At 46.5% G+C, this 18887-nt stretch overlaps 1 protein-coding gene across 1 annotated transcript in view; it reads right to left on the bottom strand.

Annotated features, from left to right (window-relative positions):
* Window positions 1–18331, bottom strand: part of rngtt (RNA guanylyltransferase and 5'-phosphatase) — a 440634-nt gene extending 422303 nt beyond the window's left edge. The window contains exon 1 of the mRNA XM_085997644.1: window positions 17847–18331. Within this exon, the coding sequence (XP_085853770.1) occupies window positions 17847–17910 (64 nt within the window). The 5' untranslated portion in view covers window positions 17911–18331. The remainder of the gene's footprint in view (window positions 1–17846) is intronic.
* Window positions 18332–18887: the final 556 nt, after the last annotated feature.

Raw genomic sequence — 18887 nt, 5'->3', positions numbered from 1 at the left:
TTGTAAAGAGTTGGGGACCCAGCACTGACCCCTGTGGAACACCACTAGTTACTGATTGCCAGTCTGAGAATGAACCATTTATCCCAACTCTCCTGCCTTCTGTTAGATAGCCAATCCTCTATCCATGCCAGAATATTACCCCCAATCCCATGATTTTTTATCTTAAGCAATAATCTTTTGTGTGGCACCTTGTCAAATGCCTTCTGGAAGTCTAAATACACTACGTCCACTGGTTCCCCTTTATCCACCCTATATGTTACTTCCTCAAAGAACTCCAGCAAATTTGTCAAACATGACTTCCCCTTCATAAAACCATGCTGACTTTGTCCTATTAAATTATGATTATCCAAATGTCCTGTTACAGTCGCCTTAATAATGGACTCCAAAATTTTACCTACCACAGATGTTAGGCTAACCGGTCTATAGTTTCCAGCCTTCTATCTACTGCCCTTTTTAAATAAGGGTGTTACATTAGCAGGGACGTAGCTAAGTACTGTCAGCAATGTGTCACGTGTGCCCAGCACAACCCAGGAAAGGCCATTAAGGTTAGAATGGCTCACCAACCACGACCAAGGGGGCCGTGGGAGTGTATATAGATAGACTTCACGGGACCTTTACCCTCCTCACGGGGCAAGAAATACTGTCTAGTAATAATAGATCAGTTTACACGGTGGGTAGAAGCGTTTGCCACGCGAAATTGCACCGCAATCACGGTGGCCCGAATATTAGCCGAGGAAGTAATCCCACGTTGGGGCATCCCTATCCAAATCAATTCCAACCAGGGAACCCATTTCACCGGACAAATAATGAAGGAGGTGTGTGCTACGTTGGGTATTAGACAAAAGTTTCATATCCCCTACCACCCGCAAAGCTCTGGGATGGTAGAACGTATGAACAGGACACTTAAAACAGCCCTAGCAAAGGCCATCCAAGAGACAGGACAAGCTTCGGCGGATTTACTACCCGCGATCTTGATGAGACAAAGGGCAATTCCTAACCAAGTGATGGGATTAACTCCATATATGAGTTGATGACAGGCCGGGCGATGTGCCTGCCGGAAGGAATCATAACTGGGGGATCCGACTTAGGGCCCCGGAGGGATCGGATTAGAAAGTACGTCTTTGAACTGAGTAAGCAACTTAAGGAATTGAGGAAGGAAGTGAGGGAACGGCAAGCAGGCAGAGACGAACAGAAGGAGTTGGAGGACCAGGGGGAGGTCCCGCAGGTAGGTGCAAAGGTAATGGTAAAATGTCTGCCAGGACTAACGGGGTTTGCTCCCCGTTGGTCTGGCCCATTTGAAGTCCTAATTAGCGGAGATACGTGCGCCTGCATAGATATGGGTGGGGCTGGCCAATGGAAACATTGGCCCCAGCTCAAAGAATACGAATCCAACGACCCCAGCACCAGCGAACAAAATAAATAACCCTGCCTTCATACACACTCTAGGAAACTGAAGGCGGACGCCTCAGCAGAAAACGCCGGAAGGAATACAGATGACCCAAGATGAGTGTGTTACGCAATATCATGTGTAGTTTGCTTGTTTGTGTAATTATAATGTAGCCTCGGGAGGACTCAGGCCAGAGTACCCCCACAGGTCAAAAGAGAGTTACATGTGGAACACCTTTTTATACATGTCATACACCTATGCCAAGGGAGTTAACGTTGCCAGCTGTTGGGTCTGCGCCCATGTCCCCATGCACTCGGAGGAAGGAATTCCCCTACAACCAATCCCACTTAGTGATGATGAGACGGTTAGTTGCATATTTGGAGTTAGAACAGGATGCACAAGCGTGGGCTGTTATGCCGCCGAGGCAGACGGCAGCACCATAACAAAGCTCCAAAGTCATGGGTACGACCCAGAACATTGTAGTGAGTGGACACGGTCAACCTATAACGATTCCTATCTACCACCGTTCCTGAGAATGAGGAGTAAGAAGGGACAAGGAGGGGGGCTATGTCTCACAAAGCAGGGACGACCAGCAGATCCTATTGTGGGCTACAGTAACTGCACATATAGCATTACCTTGCCTGTCGGAGGGGGTAGTGTGAAACTCCCGTCATTAAACAAAAACGGTGACTTTTCGGTACAATGGGACCCCCCAGCGATAAATAAGTATATGCCCTACAACGGGACTCATTTCTTGCGCAGTCGCAGGGCCTACCCCTGGTTGCCCCGAGAATGGAGCGGGTAAATTGGCAAGGGAATCCATTAACATGGCCTCCGTCCTGGAACAGGTGGCCAATGATACAGCTGAAGCCCTAGTTAAGGTTAATGCAGAGATGGTAGCCCTCCACACAGTAGCTCTACAAAATCGGATGGCCCTTGACTATGTGTTGGCAGAAAAAGGGGGAACCTGTGCCCTCATCGGGGCCGAATGTTGTACATACATCCCGGATAGCTCTGAAGAAATTACCAATCCGGCAGAGCATATCCAAGAAGAGGTTAAAAAGCTTAAGCAACCACCAGCCTCCACGTTGTGGGGCTGGTTCTCAGGATGGTTAGGCTCTATGGGAACGTCACTAATCCAAGGCCTGGTTACCTTTGTGGTGGTGGTAATAATGCTGTATCGCCTATGCATGTTACTTAAATGTTGTATCAGCAAAACACTGTCATCTTTACTATCAAGCAGACCTGTAACCCAACCACCCTCAAACTACCAGAACCTAGCACTGTCTCAGAAGGTGGCGCACTAACGCCCAATACCCCTATATGATGAGGTTTTACGAGCAGCAGAATGAGGTGCGACAGGAGATGGGAACCTGGACCCCGGAGTGGAGACCCCGGGGCTCAGGAACCGGCACATCACAACACCAATTTCTGTATAAAGTCCGGGTATACGTTGGCCTAGAATTATGTTGATGAAAAATTTCAGCCAAATGGGGGATTGAAGGGGTTAACAGGGTCAGTGCGAAATTGCTGTGCTTAAGAAAAACTGCGAAAAGGTCCGATGATGGAATTATGTGGAAGTGGCGACATGTGACCTCTGCGGTTTCGCAGATGATTGGACAATAACAGGTCAAAGGGCTCACTTGATTGATACTGGCTGTTAGGAGATAAGGGAAGTCACAAGATGAGCACCTGGTGCCTCCATTGTATAAACTTTGATGTAATTTGAAGAAAGGTCATGCAAAAGTATGAATCATTGTGGTTTGGAGTCATAAATACTGAGATTTGTAAGCATTCAGAGAGACAGCCAAGAAAAGAGCTGCGGAGCTCTAAGTTGTCTCCCTGATCAGCCCCCATAGGTACCTTTTGTTTGTCTGTAACTATTTGTCTGTCAAAACTGTTTGTTGTTGTGTGGGAAACTGTTGGACTATTTGAATCTTAATAAACTGCTTGACTCTTTACCCTTGACAGGCTAGTGTGTGAAATTTATTGAAGTAATATTTTTCGCCACAACAGGCCGTATGGCCTACTCCTGCTCCTAATTCTTGTTATGTTCAAACAAAATGAAGTAGTATGTATGAATTTGCAATGACGGCCTTCCTCACTGGATCTGTGGATCGAAGCACCACATATCCAATAATAGCTACCACGTTATGGGATGGAACCTTATTGTTAATGTCAATCTTTTCCAGGTAAAACACCGGCTATTGTAAAGTGGTCTCCACTGCTGTTACTCAGTCCTTCGTGTCCAAATCGCCACGTTCTTAAATATAAACCAAAACCAGTCAGGTGACAAATTCAAAAGTAAGAATTGTTTCAGAAGATCCTGGAAAGAGGTCACGGACGCTTTCCCATGACCAGCTTTGTGCTTTCATTGGTACTACAGGCCTCCAAATGTGGCAAATTGAACAACAATTTAGGCATGTTTTAATTAATTCACTAAATATTTAATAGAGGCCCCAGTTTTATGAGGGATGCAGAGGCATCCATGGCAAACTCTTGAACAAAAGTTGTCATTGTCGCTGGCTTAGTGAGTTCCTGCATAATCCAATTTAGCTTTCTATTGAAAATGTAGGTGAGCCATTCTTCACTGGGGTGGATAGCTTTGGCTAACGGGATTGCAGCTTTTATCAAAATTAACTTCATTGTCAAGTCCTTGACATCAACCTACATTCCCAAAATCATTACATTGAAATGGCTCGGCACATTCTGTACAATGCAGAATGAGGTTCTTAGACGAATGTGACATTATATGCCTTCTGCAGAAAATAAGTTAGTTTTTCACATTTATTATTTCAACAACAGAGGTGTATTTAACGTGGAAGAAACTTGCAGTCTTAAAAATATTAAATTTTGCAAAATACTCAAAACGGTAGAGGGCCACAAGATTAATTCCCAGTTTAAACCATCTTAGTTACCAAGATAGGCTCAATGAGCTGAGTCTCTACACTTTAGAGAAGCGTAGATGTTTTGATCGAAGTTTCTAAGATGAAGAAGGGATTAGATTGTGTTTATGTAGACAATTTGCTTCAAGTAAATAGGTTACGGAAGACCAGGGGTCACTATCTCAAGTTACGTAAAGTTAGAACTAGGTTTGATGTTAGGGAGGTGGTCCTTTTCCCAGAGAATTAGTGGACCTGTGGAACAAGCTGCCGGCTCATGCGATGAACACTGAATTCCTTCACGTGATAGCTGGACCGGTTTCTGGCTTGAGCAGAGATCATCTCATAGAAGACGTAGGTACCGTATAACATTAATCAGGGCCAGATTAGCCTTGATCATCTAGGAGGGTCAGAGAGGAATATGCCAGATTTTTTTCCCCCGAATTGCGTTGGGTTTTTAATCTGGTTTTTCGTCTCTCCCAGGAGATTGTAAGTCTTCCAGGTGGGGTGGGGAGTGTATGTATTGTTCCTCCGTTTAGTCAAGGTAGCATGCAAATGATTTACAGCACAGTAACCAATTCCAGTAGCTATACCCCACCCCCTCTCGCTAAAGCTTCATTTTGCAGCATCTCCTAAAGACGTTTCTTTACCACTTCTCTCTTCTGTGTCAGTTGCAACATTATACCTACACCTAAACAGAAATTCCTTCTCTTATTAATTTCTTCAGTGAGCCGGACAATCCATGCCTTATCTGATATTGCCTCCAGGCAAAAGCCATACAGTTTGTCTTCCCCCTGTTCTGCAGTATACATGTCTCTGAATTCTCCTGGAGATAATCAACAAAAATTGGAAGTTCTTTCTCCTCATACTGCCACTCCATATTTGTTAATAACAAGGTTAGGAGGAGGAACACTTCTGCCTTTTCCCAGATGCAGTGAGTAAGTCACAGTCAACAACCGTGTCAGCAGTGCACGTGGTTTAGCAAGGTTTAAACAGTCCACATAATTAGGTCCAATTTCAGCCATCCCATCTTTTTATTTCTTGATTTCAAGGTACAAAAAGAAATTGCAAACTGTTTACTGCACTGCAATCAGAAAACTTGGGAATGGCCAAAAACATTACAGAATTAACAATCAACCAATTCTTCACAGTATCCTTCAATCTTGGTCTGTAACCACATTGGTCATTACACTGTAGAGCTCCTCCAGCAGAGCATACCGACATGAGAAATTCCAATTCTCTTCATCTCTCCAGCTCTAGGTAACTGGCCATCGTATAAATTGCCTGGACAACTATTCTCTTCACTATTATTTGCCAGAATTGGTAGTTGCATGCCATTCAGAATCTCATCCCTTCTTTGTTTTATTCATTTTTGGCATATGGGTATCACCAGCAAGGCCGACATTTATTGCCCATCCCTAGTTGCCCTGAGAAGGTGATGGTGGATCTTCTTTTTAAGAACATAAGAAATAGGAGCAGGAGTAGACCATTCGGCCCTGCGAACCTGCTCCGCCATTCAATAAGATAATGGCTGATCTTCTACCTCATCTCCACTTTCTTGCACTATCCCAATCTCCCTTGATTCCCTTAATATCCAAAATCTATCGATCTCTGTCTTGAATATACTCAACGACTGAGCCTCTGGGGTAGAAAATTCCAAAGAGTCACCACCCTCTGAGTGAAGAAATTTCTCTTCATCTCAGTTCTAAATGGCCAACCCCTTACTCTGAGACGGTGACCCCTGATTCTAGACTCCCCAGACAGGGAAAACATCCTCCCCGTCAAGCCCTGTAAGAATTTTGTATATTTCAATGAGATCACCTCTCATTCTTCTAAACTCCAGGGAATAGAGGTCTGGTCTACTCAATCTCTCCTCATAGGACAATCCCCCCCATCCCAGGAACCAGTCTGGTGAACATTCATTGCACTCCCTCCTCTATGGCAAGTATATCCTTCCTTAGGTAAGGAGACCAAAACTGTACACAATACTCCAGGTGTGGTCTCACCAGGGCCCTATATAATTTTGTTGATACAACTGAGTGGTTTGCTAGGCTACTTCAGAGGGCAGTTAAGAGTCAACGACATTGATGTGGGACAGAAGTCAAATGTAGGCCAGATCAGGTAAGACCAACAGGTTTCCTTCCCTGAAGGATATTAGTGAACCAGTTGAGTTTTTGCAACAATCCAACAACTTTATGATCACTTTTTACAGATATGAGCTTTTTTACAAAATATATCCAGTTTCTTTTTTTTTTTTTTTTAATTGAATTCAAATCCTCAAACTGCGATGGTGGGATTTGAATTTACACCCTCTGGATTACTAGTCCAGTAACAGAACCATATTACCATAGCCCAATGATTTATGACTTTTCATGCAAGGGAACAGTACTGATAAAGTGCTTCAGCACAACCAACGTCACAATTTGGTCATTGCTGATTGCAGAAGAAATCCAATTATCTGGTTTGTAAACCAGCAATGCTTCTTAGAAAATGGGGTGGAAGGTTGATCCACTGCAACACAGGTCTAATTATGTAAACTGACAACAACTAGCACTTCACTGTTCCTCTCGACGGCAGTATACAGTACACCGCATTGACCCCAAATGACACAAAAACCACAAGGTTTTTTTTTGGTACAGAGAATTGTTGGAACTAACTTGTGTAGATCATCCTCTAGTTTGTCATAGGGATCAGTTGGGTTATCTGGCCCATTGTTTCCAGTACTGCTGTGCTCACCTTGGCTTCTTTCATAGTCAACCACAAATTGAAAAGGATATCATAAGCAGTAGAAAAGCCATGGAAGAATAAATTCTTCTTCAGTGTAGGCTCTGGGCTTTCCTTTATGTCTGTTGGGTATGCAAGAATGCTCTCACTAAAAAAAGCCCAGTGCAAAACAGAATGCCCACTTCATTTCAAGTGTTACTGCACAAAGCATAGTATTCAAGACAAGCTGCAAAATAGGCATCATATAATGCACGTGTTTACACAGGTATATATAGGATACATCATGTATTGCCATCACAGGAGCAACTAAATAGCTGAAGCCACAACGACAAACGTTGGTGCTTCAAGGTTATTTTTAAATACTTAAGGGTCAAATGAGACATCGATGATAAGCCCTACAAAAATAGTGTCTGCGAATTCTGTAAAAATATTCATTTAACTTGACTGTACCTTTAAAAAGACCCATGTAAGTTTTCAGTTTTAGTGATACCCAAAACAAAGTGGTTTTTTACTAATTCCAAATTTACCTTCTTTGGGTAAACTATTCTCCACTGATTTTTACACTGGAAATAAAACCTGGAGCAGACCGTAAAACGGTTTGCAAATGGCCAAAAACTCACTTCAATTATTATCTGACACACAATATAAGACAGCCCAACTTGTATTATATTCCAATATTTTTTCTTTCCATATCTACACTCATTTAACCATGAAATTTAAATGAAAATATTACGTCTTCCCCATTTCTCTTCCCTTCAAGACCATCACAAATTATTTACACACAAGAGGAATCAGAAAAAAATAACCCATTTAGATCACCCTGTTGTTTCGAGCATGCACGATACATTGCGTCTTTCACACACAAAATAACTCCTGCAACAGACCATAATTCTGGCAGGAACTCAAGACTTCAAGGCTGAACTGCAAATTTAATGTTGTTCTTTGCACAGGAGACTTAAATAATCAACATCCTTTGCATGGGATTCTACAATGTTTAATATTCATGTAATATGAAAGTCCACATATTACAAAAACAAATATTTCTAAACATTTTAAATTTTAGTTTTGAAAAAAAAAGTTGTCTTTAGTACTCACAATCAGTCCTCCTGAATACCCATCTTTGCCAGAGACACATAAGCCCCTGAATTGTTTTCCATTTATTCCAACCCCCCCCCCCCCCAAAGAGGCCACTGTCCTTCCCAGTACAGAGCAGCTAAGCATTTACGTTCTACCAGTAAGCAATGGTTGCGGGAGAAGCATCTCAAGTCTTCCAGCGTAAAACTACCAACCATATGAACGCGAGTCACGGTGAAATGGCTATCCTAGTGTGCTTGCCACTACTCCATGTTATATTTCAGGTAGAAAGCAAAATACTGCTCTGGAATAATGAACGGTCACCAGCCAAAAACATTAACCCTCTGTTTCTTGCTCCACAGATGCTGCCTGGCTTGCTGCGTGTTTCCAGCATTTTGTGTTTTTATTATATTTCAGGTGTTCATTTCTATGAAGCTTAGGGGAGGGAGGGAATCAATGATGTTAGCACTCAGCTGCATAGTAAATGTAAAGTATTGGTTGAGTTTTCTGAGTGCATCCATTCTCTGACAAGGTAAAGATATTGTAAATTTGACTGTTTTTATGTTGCTGCATTGTTGTTGACTGCTGCATCAGAAGTCTCAGCAGGCTTTCTACATCACGGGTCAGTGCAGTGCAGTCTGGGTGAGCAACACTAATACAAGGCAAAAGTGGAGGCCAATCTACGGCGTGATCATAGTTCCGATTCCACATCAGCACACCCATGAAAAAGTAGACTGCTACTGACACCAGACTGGTATGTTAAGTGCTTTACACTTGAGAATTCCATCAGCTGTGCAAGACCCACGTGATGGGAATCAATACTATTGCAATAGTGTAAAACGTCCTTCAACCCACGCGTACCTTGTTCCGATTGATGTGGACACCTAATTTTCATTGGTATTCTGATCTGTCATCAGAACTATAACTTCCGTGCACCCAATCTACTCTGACAGTGAAGCAGCCTATGCCAGCCAACAGCAGGACCTGAATAACATCAGGCTTGGGCTGACAAGTGGCAGATACATTTATGCTAGAAGTGCCAGATCATGACCATCTCAAAACAAAAGGTCAACCAACTCCCCTTGACATTCAAATCCATTACCATTCTCGAGTCTCCACCACCCCCAACACCCTGGAGTGTCACCACTGACCATAAACTCGACAGGGCCAGCCACAAACGCTGTGGCTACTCGAGCAGGTTAGTGGCCGAGTACAGGAAACTTTCTGGTATCCGGCACCGATGGGACCGAGCTGGTGCTGTTAGATCAAAACTGCCGTAGAAACCAGCGCTAATGTTAAAACATACGGAGCTCAGAGCTCCGTGTGAAGCAACAAACCCTGTTGCTTAACAGCTTCAAAACAGTTGGCGCAGCTTGCAAGCGTCTAGCTGAAGCTGTTGCTTAGCTACAGAGACGCTTGCAGAGCCAGGACTGGAGAAAAGAAGCAACGAAAAGAAAAAAAATTATCTGAACCGACTCCTGAATTTTGCCGGTAGAGAGAGCTTTCCGGACATTTAACCTCCGGATAAACGAAAGTTTCCTGTATTCTGCGACTACTTGCTCACCTTCTGACCCCTCAAAGGCTCTCCACCATCTAAATAAGGTTGGTCATTGCGATGAAACACCCACCACTCGCCTGGATGGGTGCAGCCATAACACAAGAAGCTCGTCACCATCCAGGACAGAGCAGTCCAGCAGAGTGGCACCCCTCACCATGCTCAGTATCGACCCTCTCCATCACTGACGTACTGTGGCTGCAGGATGTAATATCTAACGGATACACTGCAACAATTCATCAAGGTTACCCTATGTCTGCAGATGTCACCAAGGGGCAGCAGGTAGATGAGGAAGAGGGAGGGTCACAGGCAGATCTGGAAGAAACTATGTAGAAAGAGAGCCATTGCTGGCTACAATTGGTCAGGTAACAGTGGAACCAAGCAAGGGAAGGCCCAATGAGTTGGACAATCAATGAGCAGTATTGGAGGAGGATAGTGTGGTCATCCACGTCAAAGGCTGCAGAGAGGTCAAGGGGGGGTAATGCGCCACAGTCACAAAGGATGGCATTTGTGACTTTGGTTAGAGCCTGATCGGAGAGATTCAAACTGGGAGTTGCAGGAAAGATGGGCACAGATTTAGGAAGTGACAACATGTTCAAGGACTTTGGAAAGGGAAGGAAGATTGAAGATGAGGCAGTAGTTTGCAAGCACAGAGGGACTGAAGATGATTTTTTTTAAATAAGGAGTGGGATGACGAAAGGGTCTTTGATGAAAGGGTCTTGAAAGGCACAGGACAGTACCCAAGGAGAAAGAATCATTTACAATGTCAGCTTGCATAGCAGCCAGGAAGAAAAATTGGGTGGCCATCAGTTTCATGGGAATGGGGTCAAGGGAGCAGGAGGCGGGTCTCATGGATGAGATAAGCGCAGAGAGGGCATGGGGAGAGAAACTAGACCCTGTGGGTTTGGCTTGATGGACAAGGGGGGGGGGGGGGAAGCAGCAGTGGCAGCTGAACTGAACTGACAGTTTTTGTGATAAAGAAATCCATGAGCTCCTCACACTTGGAGGCAAGAATGGAAGGGGCAGGGGAGAGAGGTTTAAGGAGACAGTTGGTATTGGAGAAAAGAACACAGCCACTATCTTTGCTCTCCAGGATGATACAGTCACCATAAATAGCTTGGAGTGCAATGATATTCGCCATATCTCCATCTCCAACACACAAACTAGCTTTGGTCAACAAGTAGGTTGAATTTCACCACAAGGTAACTCTTACTGTGTTGATTTTACATTATACTGAACCGCTTTAAATAAAAGTGGTACTGTATATGTTAGCTCCTGGTGCTCCATAATCTGTGCCCCACACCCAGTTGTTAGAAAGTGCAACTTTCATTTTCTGTTTCTTTCCAATAACTAGGGAAGTTCCAGACAGGCCTATAAAGTGACAATGATATTTCTGAAAAGGAATTTTAAAAAGCTTTTATACAACCAACATATTACGTGACATAGAAATGGCCCAAAACATTTTAGGTGCTGTGGATGTGGTGTAAGTAAATACTGCAGTTATTATGCACACAGCAAGATCCCATTAACACCAATGACATGCTAATCTATTTTTGGTAGTGTTAATGGAGGGTGAAATGTTGACCAGCACATCCTGAACTCCACATTTTGAATCTTTAATGTCATTGGAACTACCAGGGTGGACAGAGGGAAACTCACTTTCATGTTTCCCAATGCTGCACTGCAATGTTTGTCTGTGCATACAGCCTAGGTTGCTACACCAGCTCTTGCCATCAGTGAAGCAGTGAAAAAAATCACTACTTGAGTTGGTTCTCACACCATCGGCACCAACAAAGCCCACTTCATCTACAGTACAATACCTCTTGTGCACCTGAAGTCAGAGCAACCAGCGGTAGCACTGTATTATAAACACAGCACTTGGGTGATGTTCAAACCAAGAGTTTGGTAAACAATTTAACACACTTGCATGCGGTTCTAGTAATTTAATTGCCCATTCCTCCCCCCTCCTGTGATCCACGTAAACAGATCTGAGGAAATTTGGCAAACACATTGCCCCTCACCAACACACCTGGATGAATTTGAAAGTTAAGTACACTTTACTGGACCCCTCCCTTCTCTATCCTTTTCTCACGTTTAAATAGAATAACTTTTCCGATTCGATTTTATTTATTACAGGCAGGGGTTATATGGGCGAAGAACTCATAACGACAAAGTACACTGGCCTCGAGTTTGCGGGCGAGAGTACGCCATCATACAGTCTTTGAAATTAACCGCAAGTTCAGGATTTCTGCATGCGCTAAATCGCGAACTTGCGATGTCAAGTTCCGAATAGAAAGATGATCCGCTATGACTTACAAATCCTCATCGCTGGGGAAAAGTTGGGCGAATTGCCCACCAACTGCGCAGCAATTATGCTGGAAAATTTTACAGCTAGCGCAAACAAGCACAGCAGCCTGTTTGCACAGCGTATGGGGGGGGGGGGGGGGAAGAGAGAAAAAGAGAGAAAATTGCAATTTCAGGGGCATGATAATTACAAACGAACAGGTAAAAGAACCTACCAGGCAGCTGTAAAGGCTCGGTTTGATAAATGAGATTGTTTGAATTTTATTTTTACAGAGTCTTCCAGTAAATAACTGTACTTACTCCAAAATGGATTCCGTGCTTTTTAAAGCCAAGTACTGTGCTTGTCAACTAAATAATATTTAGTATCACACTGTAGGAACCTCTGTTCCTTACCAAAAGATGGAGTTCGACTCACTAAGTCAAAACAATAAACTTTAATGAACAAACGAAGCAAGTTAACAACTACAGGATGAACTGGAAACGTGTCTGGTCTGCTTGGAAACCTTTCTCCAACTGTCTGGAACTGCTAGAAGGTTCCGAGCTAGGACGTCATCACGCAGAGTACAGGAATGAAGCCGGAGTGCAGTAACAGATACATTTAAAGGTACATTGTATATAATTCCTTTTTACAGCTCTGTTATATAGTCTGACAATGTCCATAGCCCAATGGTGGCTCCGCCACATGCGCCCCCCCAGAATTGCTTTTAACGGCGAAGGGAAGGCGAGAAGGAGGTCCGACGAGCCTGTCCGAACGACTACGGTACTCTGGCGGCTGGAACGAAGAGGTAGAAGATGAAACAGCCGTAGTTTGAGGCTGGAATGACGTTACCGAAGCAGAAGACGACGACAATCGCAGGCGACTCGGTGCGATGGACCCTGTTGTCTTGATGGTCGACTGTGGCTGTGGGACACCGGCAGTCAAAGGAGGACGACCGCGACGAGGCGGCTGGGCAGTGACAACTGGTGCGCTGAGGTCAAGATGAGCAGGTTTCAGCCGGTCTACAGAGATGTGGTCATTTTTACCGCCGATGTCGACTATGAAGGTCTTATCGCCCGAGGAGATGACACGAAAAGGACCTGTGTACGGTGGCTTGAGAGGGTCTTTGTGTGCATCCAGCCGGATGAACACGTACCCCGTGTTCTCGAGGTCCCCTGGAACGTGGGAACGTTGCCGGTCATGATGTGAAGTAGGAACCGAGATGAAGTTCTTGGCCGCTTCCTGATGAGTTGCTGAGCTGGAGACCAAGGTTCAGTGTGAGGAGAAAGAAAATCACCTGGAACCCTGAGCGGTTGCCCAAAGACTAGCTCCGCCGAGGAAGATTGCAGGTCGTCCTTTGGCACCGTGCGAAGACCTAGTAGCACCCAAGGCCCGGTAAGACTGGCACGTAGTGCTGCTTTAAGAGACCTGTGAAACCTTTCACAGAGGCCGTTTGCCTGTGGATGGTAGGCGGTGGTACGATGAAGTTTGGCACCGAAACTTTGAGCAACGGCGTTCCAAAGCTCAGAGGTGAACTGAGGTCCTCGGTCCGAAGAGATGTCAGCCGGTACCCCAAAACGTGCCACCCATGACGAGATGACAGCCCTAGAGATGTCCGCTGCCGTGGTTGCAACCAAAGGAATCGCCTCTGGCCATCTAGTAATGTGGTCAATTATGGTAAGATGATGAGTGTGCCCGCGAGAAGGAGGAAGAGGGCCAACGAGGTCCACGTGTACATGGTCAAAGCGGCGCTCCGGGACCGGAAAAGTGGAGAGTGGGGCTTTCTGGCAGGTCACGCAGGAATTTGTCCAGTCACGGACGTCGAGATGCACGCCCTTCCAAATGAATTTCTTCGCCATTAACCGCCGAGACGCTTTCATGCCGGGATGTGATAACCCGTGGACAGTGTCGAAGATTCTTTTGCGCCATTCGGCCGGGACGATTGGGCGTGGAACACCCATGGAAACATCACACAGGAGTGTGGTCCCTGAGGACTGGAAAGGCACGTCAGCCACTTGCAAACTGGAAGGTGTGGTGCGGTACGCCTGCACGTCGGGATCCGCCCTCTGGTCTTCCGCCAATCTGACATAGTCGACACCAAGATGTACTGCGTGGAGCTGAGCGCGAGAGGCGCAATCCGCCACCATGTTATCCTTCCCGGAGACATGCTGGATGTCAGTGGTGAACTCCGAGATATATGTGAGATGGCGTTGCTGGCGCGCAGACCATGGTTCTGTTGTTTTAGCCATCGCGAAGGTCAGCGGCTTGTGACCAACAAAAGCCGTAAATGGCCGTCCTTCCAGGAGGAAACTGAAATGGCGGATGGCCAGGAAGAGTGCCAACAGTTCTGTCGAAGGTGCTATACTTCTGTTCATTCTTCCTCAGCTGTCGGCTGAAGAAAGCCAGCGGTTGCCAAGCCCCATTGACCCACTGTTCTTGAACCGCCCCGATGGCGTAGTCGGAGGCGTCTGCAGTGAGGGCGATGGTTGCGCCTGGGAGGGGGTGAGCCAACATGGTTGCTGCAGCCAGGGCATTTTTGGTATCAACAAAGGCTTGGTTCATGTGAGGTGTCCACTCTATCTGATCTTTGCCTGCTCTGCCTCTGATGGCCTCGCACAATGGTTGCATCAACAAGGCTGCCTTGGGAACAAATCTGTGATACAAGTTGACCATTCCCAAGAATTCCTGGAGGGACTTCACGGTCTTCGGCAGGGGAAAAGATGTGACGGCCTCCACCTTGGAGGCTAGAGGGACTGCACCATCTGCGGTGATTCTGTGGCCCAGGAAGTCGATAGTGCGCAGACCAAACTGGCACTTGGCTGGGTTGATGATTAGGCCATGCTGACTAAGGCGAGAGAACAGGGCACGCAGGTGCGCGATGTGCTCAGTGTGGCTGCTACTGGCGATGAGGCTGTCGTCTAAGTAGACGAAGAAGAATGTTAGGTCTCGAAAGACGGAATCCATAAGCCGTTGGAAAGCCTGTGCTGCATTTTTTAGCCCAAACGGCATACGGAGAAACTCAAAAAGCCCGAAGGGTGTGATGATGGCGGTTTTGAGGACGTTTTGAGGATTAACCGGGACTTGATAGCCGCGTACGATGTCTACTTTAGAGAAAATGCAATTCCCCGCCAGGTGGGCCGAAAAGTCCTGTATATGAGGGATTGGATATCTGTCCGGGGTAGTAGCCTCGTTCAGGCGCCTGCAGTCGCCACATGGTCACCATCCACTGCCTGGCTTAGGGACTATGTGCACGGGCGAGGACCAAGGACTATTGGACCGTCGGATGATGCCTAGGCGTTCCATTGTGTGAAACTCTGCCTTGGCCGCCGCAAGTTTGACGGGTTCCAACCTACGTGCTCTTGCGCAAATGGGGGGCCCTGTTGTAGCAATATGGTGCGTCACACCGTGTCTTGCTACTGATGCAGAGAAGGTAGGCCTGGTGAGCTCGGGGAAATCTTTGAGGAGACGAGAGAAATCATTGGCGGCAGGGACTGCAAAAACCACAGACCAGTGCACTGCAGTGCTTCGGTGGCAGGGTACCGAATGAAAAGTCAAGGCGTTGATGAGCCGGCAGTGTCGAACGTCGACTAAGAAACCATTAGCGCAGAGGAAATCCGCCCCCAGGATGGCCTGCGAAACCCTTGCAGTGATGAACTCCCATCTAAAACGCTGGCCGCCGAAACTTAATTGGACCCAACACTTTCCGAACGTGCGGATGGCTGCGCCGTTAGCTGCCTCGAGGGATGGACCCTGGCCGCCAGACTGCAGGTCGAGCTTCGACGCCGGCAGGATACTGCACTGGGAGCCATTGTCACAGAGGAAGCGGCTTCCTGAAAAGGGAGTCAGTGATGTACAGGAGTTTTCCTGCAGATCCCACAGCCATCGTGATCCCCGCGTGTGCAGCAGGATTAGAATGGTGTCTCGAACTCCGGCGACTTGAAAAAGGATTTTTTCTTTCTTGGAAGAAACTGCAGGGTGGACGGCAATTCCTGGCTTTCGCGCCAAAACGAGAATGGTAAATGCACCAACCCGTAGGAAGAGGAGACTGGTTCGCCCTCATGGGGGGGGGATGGGCGACTCGTGGTGGCGCAACATGGCTGCAGCTCGGGGTAAATTGGGTCAGTGTCGGCGGGGGGCTCCGGACTGCCTCGGCGTTTTGTGGCTGCGCAGGACTGTTGGGCGACCGAAAAGATGTTATCGGCCTCCGCGGCGAGTTCAGCACAATCCGTGATTGCGGAGTTGGCCAAGGCGGTCTGCACGGGCTCCGGTAGCTGGCAGAGGAAGAGCTCACGGAATAAAAAACACTGGGATTCCGAGCCGAGCAACGTGAGCATCTGGCTCATGAGCTCTGAGGGTTTCGAGTCCCCGAGACCGGGCATGGCGATTAGGCGTCGGGCACGTTCAGATTTGGACAGACCGAAAATTTGGAGAAGGCATGTTTTTAATGCTTCATACTTGCCGTCGGTAGGTGGACTTTTGAGGAGGCTGACGACTCGCGAGGCCGTGGCACTGTCGAGGGCGGAGACCACGTAGTAGTAACGGGTCGAATCCGCTGTAATTCCTCGGCTCTGGAATTGAGCTTCTGCCTGACAAAACCACGCGGCTGGCTGCTGCTCCCAAAAGTGTGGTAGTTTGATCGTGACGGCGTTCGTGTCCATGTTGTTTTTTCAACGAATTCGTTCGAAGAAGAACGGGGTCACCAATGTAGGAACCTCTGTTCCTTACCAAAAGATGGAGTTCGACTCACGAAGTCAAAACAATAAACTTTAATGAACAAACGAAGCAAGTTAACAACTACAGGATGAACTGGAAACGTGTCTGGTCTGCTTGGAAACCTTTCTCCAACTGTCTGGAACTGCTAGAAGGTTCCGAGCTATGACGTCATCACGCAGAGTACAGGAATGAAGCCTGAGTGCAGTAACAGATACATTTAAAGGTACATTGTCAGACTATATAACAGAGCTGTAAAACGGAATTATATACAATGTCCATAGCCCAATGGTGGCTCCGCCACAACACCGTTTAATTCACAAGTTGTAATACACAGGGCTTTCTATGTTTCCTGATTGGCTGAGTGAAAGGAGCATCGCCCCACGTGATCCCAGGTACGCTTACACGCAACGGTGCACCCCTGGGATCCGTGGGCCACTACGCTGCGCACAACTCTGCAGCGTTTCAAAGCAACTTTTCGCTTGGGGGCCTCACACGAGGCAAGTGCGGATTTCGGTCGCAGGTCGTACTCCTCAGCTATGCCACCGACCGCAATTTCAGCGCCATTGTTCTGCTTGGTTGTCTACATTTTGGCCTTATATCTACATGGTAAATTATTCTTCCTACTCATAAATTTTCTTAAGTATTTACAATTGTTCATGTTTACAGTTTTGTACGTATGTAAAGAAAAATTGTACATGTACAGTGCAACTATCAACACACCAGGCTCAAAAGTGAACCCACCAGTTACAAGCACTAGAAGGCGTTAGAGGATGTTTGGTACTCAGCAAAGTTTTGAATAAACCACACTGAAGTAAATACAATACAAATATTGCACTTTACTGTTACAAGATTTCGCTTAGTTTAAACTAAAACAATTTCAACAACGTTTAAACAGTTACAAAATAATTTTATCAATAGTGAAACAATAATTGCTTTCGAGAACGAACTGACACATTAGTTCGGTCCAAACTCTGCAGCGCTTGTGAAGTAGAATACAGGCAATGAATGTTATTCGGATCACACCGGAAAAAACTTTCACTCTTCAACTTCTTTCCTTTGAAATTTACGATCATTCGAGGCTAAATACCACTGCCATCACCAGTCATTGCAATTCAGCTGCACTGGGAACCAAGTCGAAGTTCATAGATGTGGATCTCGATATTGTGAATTACTTTGCAATGGAACTGATCAAATACAGCACAGAACAATTCGGTCATTTGTAAAACTCACCTGCCACAGGTTGTCCTCTCCTTGGACAGTTGAGCCACCGCGGCGGGATTGCGCTGTTTGACATGCTGATATTTCACACTGGCACCAGTAACACACCCACACCAAAACCTTTCAGTTCCCAGCACAGGCCACCACCATGTACAGTGCGCCTGTCCAGTCGCCGCCACCGCAGCGGTTGCGAGTCGTAAACAGATTCCCCTCACATCACAAGCGAGGCGAGGCCAGGCCCCGGTTTTGAGGCCTCAACCCGGCCAACCACCCCGCCGTGCTATCCGAATATCGCGGCACTTTTTCTTTCAAATATTGAACAGCCGGGGAAACGTGTGTGAACCCGAGTCAAGGTCGGCGGCGGTGGCTCCGGGGTCGGCTGTAGGTGAAGAGGCTGCTTTAACGGGTGTCAGTGGCCTGGAGACGCCAGGCACCCGAGAGACGGCAGAGTGCGCGCTCCGGCACTGCGCGTGCACCGTCCACAATGCACCGCGTGTTCGCGGCACACCCCGCCCCCAATGCGCGCGCCCGCGACCAGCCGGCGCGTCCCCGAGCACCAGATCAGCTGGGGCAGTCCAAGGTCTCGGCTGCAGCGTTTGCTGCTTGTGTCCATTTGGATTAGACCCAGCAAAAGGGCTACAAGACTTTCCATTTGTGGGGAAGAGCAAAACTAGAGGCCATCAATATCAGATAGTCACCAAGAAATCAAATAGGGAATTCAGAAGAAACTTCTTTCGTTAGAGAGTGGTGAGAATGTGGAACTCGCTATCGCAGGAAATGGTTGAAGTGAATAGTATAGATGTATTTAAGGGGAGGCTGGATAAGCATATGAGGAAGAAGGGAATAGAGGGTTACGCTGATAGAGTTAGATGAGGAATGATGGGAGGAGGCTCGAGTGGAGCATCATGGACTGGTTGGGCCGAATGGCATGTTTCTGTGCTGTATGTCCTATGTAAGGTGAAGAGAAGATTTGATAGAGGTGTTTAAAATCATGAAGGATTTAGATAGAGTAAATAAAGAGAAACTGTTTCCAATGGCTGAAGAGTCGATAAC

Source organism: Somniosus microcephalus, chromosome 9 (genome assembly GCF_052327205.1).
Source record: "Somniosus microcephalus isolate GS21.2 chromosome 9, FLI_Smic_1.0, whole genome shotgun sequence".
NCBI lineage: Eukaryota > Metazoa > Chordata > Chondrichthyes > Squaliformes > Somniosidae > Somniosus > Somniosus microcephalus.
Note: the sequence above shows the minus strand (reverse complement) of the source record. Positions and strands in the feature narration are given on the sequence as shown.